This window comes from Eubalaena glacialis, chromosome 7 (genome assembly GCF_028564815.1).
Source record: "Eubalaena glacialis isolate mEubGla1 chromosome 7, mEubGla1.1.hap2.+ XY, whole genome shotgun sequence".
NCBI lineage: Eukaryota > Metazoa > Chordata > Mammalia > Artiodactyla > Balaenidae > Eubalaena > Eubalaena glacialis.
Window position 1 is genome coordinate 33,505,755 of NC_083722.1, and position 11,767 is coordinate 33,517,521.

Genomic DNA, 11,767 nt, shown 5'->3' on the forward strand with positions numbered 1-11,767 from the left:
TCTGAATTGTTGAGCTTTTCCCAAATCAAGTTTCTTAAAGCTGGGCACACCTGTGCAGGCAAGTTCTAGAGGTATTATGCAAAAAATTAGAATGTTGCTCCTTTCATATGAAGCCCTGTTTTCCCCAAGTTAGTGCTTATCTTTGCTTGTGTGTTATATAGGATAATACTGTTTTCCAGAGTGCATTGAATGCTGCTTATTCAGTCCGTCACTTAGATGAAGAAAGCAACAGTCTTTAAAATATTTAGATCCTAAAGCAGAAATTCACTTGATTTACATTTAAGAAAAAATGAAAAAAATTTTTTAAATGATACATACATTTTGCATTAGCTTTGAAGAGAACATAAGAAATTGCTAGCTTGTTTCTATCTTTGATGTTTAATGAGCTGGACGCTTCACTCCATCATTGCCATATTGTATAGAGCACTTCCGTTAGGGGATGATTAAGATGTGACTTTATTTATTTATTTTTTACACATCTTTATTGGAGTATAATTGCTTTACAATGGTGTGTTAGTTTCTGCTTTATAACAAAGTGAATCAGCTATACATATACATATGTTCCCATATCTTCTCCCTCTTGCATCTCCCTCCTACCCTCCCTATCCCACCCCTCTAGGTGGTCACAAAGCACCGAGCTGATCTCCCTGTGTTATGTGGCTGCTTCCCACTAGCTATAAGATGTGACTTTAAATGACAGTATCCTTGGTGAATTTGTTTAGAAATTGGATGCTTCCTCAATTCATAGTTTGAGTGTACAGTAAATTCTTTCCTGAGCGGGAAATCTTTTACTTTACCCAATCAAAAATGCTCAGCAAGGTGAATATTTTTTCGTGACTTTAAAAAACAACAGGGAAAAAAGCATGTTGGTTTTATTCGGTGCCTAACCATGGAGGTTTTGGTTGCTAAATCAGCGAAAGATTTTTCTTTCCTGCAAGACTGTAAACAGAACTCATGAACTTAGCACAGAGTGACCATCTGTGGCTGGACAGTTCAGTGGGTACTCCCATTAGCTGATGCATTTAGCAATCTGGATGTCAGGGCTCTTGGAATTCAGGGGTGTGGATTACATCCCTTTACAGCAATGGATCTCTGCCTGGAATGATTTTGTTCCCGTGAACATTTGGCAACGTCCGGAGACATTTTTATCACATCTAGGGGGGTGCTCCTGGCATCTGGTGGGTAGAGAGGCCAGGGTTGCTGCTGAACATCCTGTGATGCCCAGGACAGCCCCACAGCAAAGAATCATCCAGTCCCAAATGTCAGTAATACTGAGGTTGGGAAACCGTGCATTATGGCAACCTTCAAAAGACCAGGTCGTTCCCCCTTTTTTCATCCTGCAGTACAATGTCGGGGTCTGAAACGTTGCTTCAACACTGGGCTACTGATTGGGGCTTAGAAATAACATATAGAATATATCAGAGCAGCTAGTCAGTGTCTTCCAAGCTGTGTCTCTTGGGGTTCAGGGGCTTCCTAGCGGGGAGATAGAGCTGAGCAAATAGATTCAATTTTGGGGGGCTGTCTATTTCAGCCAGAGTACCTCTGCTTTGAACTTTTGAATAAGACCTGATTTTTTTAAGTAAAGAAAGGAAAGGAAAGGAAAAAAGAAAGAAAAGAAAAAAGGGGTGGAAGGTAGCTTCTGGCTGTTAAAAAGTTTGAAAGCTGGTCCAAACCCCCTCATTTTACAGATGGAAAAAATAAGGTGTTCAGAGGGGAAATGGCCCAATGGCCTCCCTGTGAGACGGAGGCACTGGATTGAGCCCTAGTCTTTGGTTGTATCAGTGATGGGTTTTTTACTGGCACAGCACTTGTGGTTGTGGTATTTGATCTCTACTTTCTGTGGCATTTGTCCAGAGTTTGCTTATGTAAAACCACTGTTTCGAGTATCACATGTTCTACCAATGAGTAACTAATAACCCTAATTTCCTTTTCAGGACTGTAGATGTCATGTCACTCCCTTTCTTCCCCAGGTGTTCAGCTCCCGACAGGCACTGAATGGCCACGCCCGCATCCACGGTGGCACCAACCAGGTGACCAAAGCTCGGGGTGCTGTTCCCTCTGGAAAGCAGAAGCCTGGCAGTGCCCAGAGCGGGTACTGCTCAGTGAAGAGCTCACCCTCTCACAGCACCACCAGCGGCGAGACAGACCCCACCACCATCTTCCCCTGCAAGGAGTGTGGCAAGTAGGTAGAATTGGACCAGGGACTGAATCTAAGTGTGTGATGAATAATACCTCTGTAGGGGCTGGGCCAAGGTGGTCTGAGGTGTCTCCAGGTAGAAAAAGAACCCAGACTCTCCAGTTTTTCCTCACATCATCCTTGGGGTCTACATGGTGCCTCATGGTGGGTGGACCTTGTCTCTGACTCAGAATATGGTCATTTTGATGTTCTAAAGCCTAATAAGGATGGACATCATCAGAGAGCAAATCTCTAGTGACAAAACTTCACTCTTTTCCAGAAATGATGGATGGGACTCTGATTTCCACCTCTTCCCTTCACACCCAAACCATATTCACTGGTACTGACTGCTCTCTTTGCATCCCTGCCTAGTGATTTGAGAATGGCGCTAAAACATATAATCAGGAACTCCCTGTGGCAGAGATGGCTTTCCTACCAATACTGCTCATTCCTGCACCCAGGGCAGACATCACTAATCAATTGCTATACTTTTTGCTACCACATTAAGATAAGACTCAAATCCTTTCAGATCCTTTAAATCCTAATGCTTCAAGCTGGCACAACCAATTGATCAGAGTTGACTCATGAGGTAAAGTCTGTCATCTCTGCCGTTTTAAGTGTAATTTAAAACAATGAAAAGGGGGAACTGACAGTAGGTGGTAATAACAGCATTAAATAACGTTTACTAAGCATCTAATTTTGTTACATACTTCATGTGCATGAGATCATTTAATCCCCACACAGAAGCTCCATGTGGCGCAGATACTGTTTTATTCTTGTTTTTACAAATAAGGACTGAACATTAGGTAAATTTACTTGCCCCAGGTCATACCCCCAGTAAGAGCAGAACTGAGATTTGAAACCCTATGTGTTCAAATACAGAGCCTAGGCTTCTGACCACTGTTGCAGCCTAGTGGTTTCCTTTGTTTGCTTATTTATTTATCACTGATGGTGAGATGCACACAGTTCCCTCCCACAGCATCCAGTATAGAATTCCAGTTTACTTCTCAGTGAGTCTGCCTCCAAGAAGGGTTGTCATAAGTGACTTCTTTTAGTAGCCTTGCCGAGTTTCTCTTCCTGTAACCTCCAATGTCTCAAACGTGCAATGTTACCTGGAGAGATGCCCACGAGGTAGCTGCTGAAACTCTACCAAGGGAACATCCCTAGTTGTATGAATGAGGCCAACTGGGACCTCTGTTTATAATCTTCATCCTTATGGAATATTTCAGGTGTATTTCAGGCATCTTAATAATTCTGTCATTTATCAGTTACTCAGTATTTGCCTGGCACTGTTTTAAAGGATGTTTACGTGTATTGATTAATCTTAAGCCCGATGAGGTAGGTACTCTTAGCCATAGGTCAGTGGCACCTGCCAAAGTGAGTTGAAACTAGCAACTCTCTTTCTACAGAGATGGGGAGACAGACTTAGGCGTGGGTCCCCTCCTCTGGGCTCTCATGTCCTTCAGAGCCAGGACATGATATCATCTTCATGTCAGCAAGGAATAAGTGAGCACCTGGATTGATCATCGGGCTTACTTACTTGAAATAGTGAAACCTCCTCAGTCGGACTCCCCTCTACTTGCCCTGGGGTGGGAGAGGCAGGGAAGGGGGGTCTCACCAGTTTCTTCTCAGAGGAACCAGCATCTTCCCTTCACTCACTCCCCTCCAACAGGCGACAACTCCTTATTCCACTAGGTGGCGACAAAGGACATTTTAACAACCAGAAATAAGTATTTCAAGCTCTGGTTGTCTTTTGGTGATGTCCATTAAATGTTTTTCTTGTCTTGTTTTTATGTTGCTTGGGACCTTTTTCTACCATAACTCCAGTTAAGATTTTTATGGAAAACAGAAATATTTTCTGTGGTTTTCCAGATGAGGAATAACATCAGGCATATGTTTGCAGAATCTTTTTTTAGCTGCTGAAATTATGTTCATTACATTAGACAGTTTTCAGTATGTCCAGTGGTGATTCATCAACTCTGTTCTAAGACACGGGTCTTAGAAATAAGGTTTATTTTTCCATTTATGAGCTCAAGAATAAATATTTATGCCACCCTCCCTCTCTAAAAACAGGCCGTCTCACATCTGGACAAACTTGCTCTGAAAAAGGTCCAGATAGAAATATTTTAGGCTGGGTTTCCCTGGTGGCACAGTGGTTAAGAATCTGCCTGCCAATGCAGGGGACACAGGTTCGATCCCTGGTCCGGGAAGATCCCACATGCCGCGGAGCAACTAAGCCCGTGCGCCACAACTACTGAGCCTGCACTCTAGAGCCCGCGAGCCACAACAAGAGAAGCCATTGCAATGAGAAGCCCGCGCACCGCATTGAAGAGTAGTCCCCGCTCGCCACAACTAGAGAAAGCCCACGTGCAGCCACGAAGACCCAACGCAGCAAAACAACAACAACAACAAAAAAAAACATAATTCTCAACTTTAAAAAAAAAGAAATATTTTAGGCTTTGCAGGTCATTCTGTCTCTGTCACAACTACTCAGCTGTGCCATGTTAGGGCAAAAGCAGCCATGGACGATACATAAACAAATAAACATGGCTGTGTTCTGGTAAAACTTTATTTACAAAAGCAGGCAGTGGGCAGGATTTGGCCCACTGACCATAGTTGGCAGACCCCTTTTCCCAGGATTTCTCAGCCTTGGCACTGATATTTTGGGTCTGATGATTCCTTATTTGGGGAAGAGGCCCTGCCCTCTGTATTGTAGGGTGTTCAGCAGCATCCCCGGCATCTACCCATTCGATGCCAGAAGTACCACTACCACCACCCAGCTGTGACCATCAAAAATGTCTCCACGGGTTCGAGCCCTGGTCTGGGAAGATCCCACATGCCGCGGAGTGGCTGGGCCCGTGAGCCACAACTACTGAGCCTGTGCATATGGAACCTGTGTTCCGCGACAAGAGAGGCCACGATAGTGAGAGGCCCACGCACTGCGATGAAGAGTGGCCCCCACTTGCCGCAACTAGAGAAAGCCCTCACGCAGAAACGAAGACCCAACACAGCCATAAATAATTAAATAAATACATAAATATTAAAAAAAAAAAAAAAGTCTCCAGACGTTGCCAGATATTCCCTGTGGAGGCAGAATCCCCCCTAGCTGAGAACCACTATTTCATTCTAAAGCAAACAGGAGGAAACTATGATATATGATGGCCAAAACGAGACGGGATCTTGGGCGAAGAGGAATGGTCAGTGCAGCTCAGAAGTCCAGTACGATGAAGACAGAAGAGGGGCTGTAGGATTTGGCCACACAGCCACTAGCGATCTCAAGCACTTGGACTGAAGTGGAGGGGACGACAGTGCAGTTGGAGAGTGTGGAGGAAAGAGGAGCTGTACGTGTGTGCGGGCAGACCCTCTAGAATTTTGACGGGAACGACAGGGACAGGAGGCCAGAGGCAGAGGATGGGTTGTTTTACGGTGGGAACCAGCAGAGCTTGGCAGCATGATACGGGGATTCTCAGGTTGGTCGAGAGGGCTTGGTCAGTGATGGCGAGAGAAACGGGGAAGATAAGGAGGAAAGAAACGCTTGTGCCCCAGGCCACAGATGGACAGGAAAGCTTTGAAGATTCATCCTCCGTTGTCACAGAGAGAAAGCCCAACACACTGTAAACGTGTTCCTGTCCGCATCCCCTTTCCTTGGAACGCTTGGAGAGAAGAGAGGTAACAGGTCACCAGGGGAGGAGGTCTTGGGAGCTAAGGAGATGGGAACTCTGTCAGAGCCACCCCAAACCAGACAGCAGACCATGCACCTGCTCTTCCCTATAGGATCCCTTGGATTTCCAAGAACTCAGATCTTCTAAATTTCACATGCTTCTTTTTCTTCATTTTTATAGAGTCTTCTTCAAGATCAAAAGCCGAAATGCACACATGAAAACTCACAGGCAGCAGGAGGAACAGCAGAGGCAGAAAGCCCAGAAGGCGGCTTTTGCAGCTGAAATGGCAGCCACGATTGAGAGGACTACGGGGCCAGTGGGGCCGCCAGGGCTGCTGCCCCTGGACCAGCTGAGTCTGATCAAACCCATCAAGGACGTGGACATCCTCGACGACGACGTCGTCCAGCAGTTAGGAGGCGTCATGGAAGAGGCCGAGGTCGTGGACACCGGTCTCCTCTTGGATGATCAAGATTCAGTTTTGCTTCAGGGCGACACGGAACTCTAAAGCCCTGTGTGTCGCTTGGAGACAGCGAAAACCCACGGTCTCCATCCTCATTCATCAGGAAAGCTGGACTGCCTGCTTGTTTTGTAACCATTTTAAACTACCTGTTTAAAAAGTGGTCGTTTTTTTCAGGTTTAGAAAAAAATCGGGGTTTTTTCCTTTTATTTAAAAATAATTGTTTTGTGGGAGGTTGGGGGGGAATAAATAATTGGCACAATCCTACTTTAAGATGTGTTTCATCTGGGCTACATTCCCAGGAATGAACTCATTCCTGGTTGGGAATGAACCTGACGTTCATGTTCTTTTGCTTTCAGATGCCAACCATCCTGGTTGCCTTTTATCCCAAAGCTTGCATGAGTGAGTGAGTGAGAGAGTCTCTGTGTGTGTGTGTGTGTGTGTGCGCGTGTGTGTGTGTGTGTGTGTGTGTGTGTGTGTGTGTGTGTGTAAAGCAGGCTACTTTCTTTGTGCTGGGGTCTTGGGCCATCCTTTCCCACCAAAAGTCATTTTTGTGCTGACCTCATTCCGCAGTTTGCAGTGAACTTGGCATCTTTGCCGGGAGACCATGCTAGGAAGTAGCTTTCCAGTGAGCAAAGGCAGCCCTGTGTTCCACAGCTTTCTTCTAGCACACACGTCATTTGAAGAGTTGACCAAACGTGAAAGTCATTTTTCTCCCTGCCCTGCCTGTCACTCGGCCTGTTTCTGAAAACTGAGTGCTGTGTCATTTCAGGCTTTCCCTCCCTGGCCGTGATTTACTAAGAAGGTGATTCATGGAGCAAGTGCGTCCTCTTCCCAGTTCCCTGAAGACCGGTTGACTCCAATTGATGGGTTAGCAGGATCCCTTGGATTTCCAAGAACTCAGATCTTCTAAATTTCACATGCTTCTTTTCCAGTTGGCCTGAGCCGACTGGAAATCCGTCTGGAGGAAAATAACCCCAACTATTAAGTTGCCAGGGCTGTTTTCAGGGAGGATGGTGGAGGAGCACAGATTAAAGTCCCTGGAATGCCAAGAGGCCCAAAAACTAGATCAGAAGAGCTGATTCTTTTTTGCCACACTGTTAAAGTTCAGTGGAGTTCTGAAATTACTCTGTGCCACTTGGAAGTACTGTGAAACCTCATTCACTAGGATTCTGCTGTTATTCGCCTGTGCTGGACCGAAGTTTACCTTGACGCTAACTCTGAGGAAAAGGGTTGTCTAACAAATCTGATGGCAAATACAAGGGAAATAGCATTAAAGGCCAACAAAAATGGTTTCAGATACCACTTCAGCTACAGTGTTTGCATTCAAACAATGAATGTATTCATTAAAGTCATTTACCAAAGCCCTTCTAGAATTCTCCAAGCTACATACCCCTGCTCTGTCTCCTCCTGTCCCTGCCGGCAGGGTTGCTGTTTGTACTTGAAGGTAATAAACCTGTAATCCTTCAAAAATGGCATCGAGCTCAGGCTTTTGAGCTGAGTCAGACTCCTCCATGGCCTCCGTCAGGGCAAGTGAGTGCGCGCGCCTTCAGGCTGGGATGTGGCCCCAGCACAGAGCTGACGCTTCTGATGCCCCAGCTCCTGCAGGTGTGGCAATCCTGCCAGGGCACTTTGCTGGCACAGTAATAGTTTGATGTTACAAGAGGATGTCAGCGGAAGCATGAGGATAGGACTGGAGCATCTTTAAGGTGTCTCAGCAAGAGCTTCTAGCACACACTGAAGACCCACAGCAGCCCCACGCAGGCAGTGTCCTCTGAATCTCAGGAAAGCCATGGACAGAAGATCAATACAAAGGTTCTTTTCATTGCCACCATTCGGTTTTCAGAAAAAGAGGTCTTGAAGATTTCCTTTATCTTTTTTTAGGGGGAAAAAAAGTGTTTCATTTGCTGCCGTTTCTGACAAATTATTCAATGTTCTGAGTTCAGAACTGCCTGGGGAGGGCATCAGCTTTGTGGCAGAACTATTCCAGAACCATTCCAACTGTAATATCGGCTGATCCCATCTGTCCCAGTGACTACTTCCCTCCACTTGTGGGTGTCTGAGAGGGATTCTGGAATGGTTCTGCTATTGGGTCTATGAAAGCTTATCTAGCAAAGGAGCAAACACCCGGAAAAATGTTTATAAAGCAAATGTACTCGTTCTGTTTGGAGACTTGCCTGGCTGTTCCAGTTTAAAACATTAAAATAAACTGAGTTGCCAAGGCAAAAATATAATGCACAATTTAATTTTGATTTTCCATGCAGTATAGCATTTGCATTTTTGACTTGAAATAACCAAAGAACTCCTCCTTGATGAGACAGTTCACTTTCCTGAATTAGTATTTTTCTTCACAATATCAACTTAAAGAATTGACTTCATAGTAAAATATTGCACTTATTTTTTTCCTGAAATGATTCTGCCTGCATGTATGTGTTGTGTTTTGGCTCCTCACCCCCCCATCTCTCCCCACCCTAAAGAACTTTTCTTCCCAATGGTTTGTCTTCAACACAGTTACTGTTTACTATCAGATAGTTTTTCATTAGTGAATTTAGACCTCTTTGAGAAAGCTTGTATATAAAAAGTTAAAAGATATATTTTATGGAAAAACCCATCTTATTTTCAAATATATTTAACTGCTGTTCTATTTTATTAGAGGAAGGTTGTAAATATTTTCTAGGAGTTCTATTGTAAAGAAAAGTATTTTTGAAAAAAATTAATGTAATAAAAAGGAAAACATTTTTAAATAGTGGTTGTGATTGCTTCCTGTTCTGGCTTCATTGTGTTCTATTCGTAGGAAATGACTTGCATGCCTTCCCATTTTAGGATGTAATTTATTCTGGTTTGCACTATTTTAAGTTGACATCATAATATCTAATGTGCTTCACTGTATTTTCCCCAGAATGCAGGTCCCGTGGTCCATATCAAAAGCACTATGTATAGCATATTCATACTTTTTTCTTTTGTAACGTGTGTATTTTTAATAAGGATTTTATGTAACATTTTGGCAAAAAGAGGACAGTATTTTCTAGTGAATTTTATAATACATTTTGCTAAAAGTGTTTCTTCCTAGGTCAGTTTTTGTTAAGGCGAACCAAAAGTCTTATTTTCCCAGGGGTTTAAAAAAAAAGTTTGAAGCTTGAAAGCAAAGTTATATTTAAACATCATATGTAACAAATAAATAAAGATGTTTTATAGACTTGTCCTCAAAAGGTGCATTCCTTAAAAACAAAAACAACTGGGGCATTCGAGGTTGGTTTTCCCCCCGAGCGATGAGCATTTTATTTTAATTGCCACAATACTTTTTTTTTCAGAAAGCAAGCCAGGAGAATTTTACTTAAAAGGTTCCGGTCATTAGCCTCCTCAGAAATTTATTACAGTTCTTACAGATAGGCATTCATCAAACAAACAGAGATGTAACCAAGTAGACACTGTCATATTTATTTGTGAAAACCTGATTCAATATTGCATCAGCTGCTCTGAAAATAAAATGTTATCTTTTTGAGTTTCATTTGGCTTAAACATTCCTTCTTTCTAGCTGCTGAAATGACTTCTCAATGCTAATTTGCTGTTTGTTTCTGGAGACCGGTTTAGAGGGCTGCTGATTAGATTTTTTTAATATATATAAATTTATTTATTTATTTTTGGCTGCGTTGGGTCTTCATTGCTGCGCGCGGGCTTTCTCTAGTTGCGGCGAGGAGGGGGCTACTCTTTGTTGCAGTGCACGGGCTTCTCATTGCGGCGGCTTCTCTTGTTGCAGAGCACAGGCACTAGGTGTGTGGGCTTCAGTAGTTGTGGCACGCGGGCTTCAGTAGTTGTGGCACACGGGCTCTAGAGCGCAGGCTCAGTAGTTGTGGCACACAGGCTTAGTTGCTCCGTGGCATGTGGGATCTTCCCAGTCCAGGGCTCGAACCCGTGTCCCCTGAATTGGCAGGCAGATTCTCAACCACTGCGCCACCAGGGAAGCCCATGTTGATCAGATTTAATGCTCATATAAATGCCCCCACCCCTACCCTGGAGGCCAAGATGAATATTTCTGCTTCTCAAGCTGTGGATGAGCCACTTGAAGGGTTGATGGCCTCTAACCCGTACTACTCACAATGCAGTTTGGGGGAGCTCAGTATTACACACGGGTTACCTCACAGGGAACCACCAACAAAATCCAGTCCACCCTGGTTTATAGGCATTGCTAATCTGGATTTCCAAATTCTACAAAGTGTGTTTACTTTTTAATGGTCAACAGCAAAGTTCAGGAGAAATCTGAAATTCTAGATTTCATACAGAATTTAAGTAGGGCATACCTGTTCAAGACCTTGATCTTCTACGTTCTTTTGGGGTTTTATACTTTTAATTTGGGCAATGTTAGTCATGTGCCAAAGAAAATAGCTCTTCCTTTACAAACACTGCATTTAGCCAGTGTTGGAAATTTAAATTCTGCTTCCAGGGGCTCAGGTGTCCAATCTGAAGACTTTTTCCTACTGTTTTAGTCTCATTCATTACTCACGTACCAGGCACTGTTCCACGCTGTATTATACACGGGGCAGCTGAGTAGCTAAAGATGACTGTGACATCATTCCTGCCTGCCTGCCAAGGAATTTAATACTTAGAAAAAACATATAGGGGCCTGAGAACAGATCCAGTTCCATCACTGGGAAGAGCAAAGGTCATGCTTTATTATTATTACTGAACCATCTCACCATCACCCACATATTCACAGCAATTTATAACAGGTGCTCAGCAACTATTTGTTAATTATCTCTCTAATCTTCCAGGTATGCTTATCCGTGTGTGTGTGTGTGTGTGTGTGTGTGTAAATAAAACCTCTTTTGACTTTACCTAAAGTCAATTCTGAATTCCACAGACTCCCAGTCTACCTTCCTCAGCCACAGCCAGCCAGCTGTGGACTGAGGCTGAGTTTTAATGTTGGTATAAACAAAACATAATTAGGAAGGCATGTTAAGAAATTGAATAATATATTCCTAAGTGAACCATAGTGATCTTTGGGTCTCAGATATCCCTGTATAAAAGAGCCAAAGGGTTGATTATTTCTTTATATGAGAGAGAATCTTTTGAAAAGAGCTGTCCTCCTCCCACAACCCCCCCAAGGGAAGTGTTTAATGTTTCTGTTTGAGTCGTAAAGGCCAAGCAGCCATACATGCTTCCAAGCAGCCATACATGCTTGATTTGCATTCCAGCACACATATCCTTAACATACAACACGGATCTCTCTTTGGGCTGTTTGGGGTCATTACTTCCTTACTTAATCTGCTTATGTAATTTTATTTTTGGCAGTCTTGCTATTTCTTTTTTTTTTTCCCCAACCACTTTATTAAGGTGTGGTTGACACATAAAAAGCTATACATATTTATTGTATACAACTTGATGAGTTTGGAGATAAGTGTATAACCGTGAAACCATCACAATCAAGTGAGAAGATCTGTCTTTTAAAACAGAACAACCGGTGCAATCAAAGTA

General features: G+C 43.5%; 1 protein-coding gene across 7 annotated transcripts in view; it reads left to right on the top strand.

Annotated features, from left to right (window-relative positions):
- Positions 1-6,547, top strand: part of TRERF1 (transcriptional regulating factor 1) — a 196,687-nt gene extending 190,140 nt beyond the window's left edge. For 5 of the 7 annotated variants that reach the window (XM_061196217.1, XM_061196213.1, XM_061196220.1 and 2 more), the window contains 2 exons: positions 1,935-2,182; positions 6,019-6,547. In XM_061196217.1, coding sequence (XP_061052200.1) covers positions 1,935-2,182; positions 6,019-6,343 — 573 coding nt within the window. In that variant the 3' untranslated portion in view covers positions 6,344-6,547. The remainder of the gene's footprint in view (positions 1-1,934; positions 2,183-6,018) is intronic. The other 2 variants (XM_061196219.1, XM_061196221.1) reach the window with 1 other exon arrangement.
- The last annotated feature ends 5,220 nt before the right edge of the window (positions 6,548-11,767 follow it).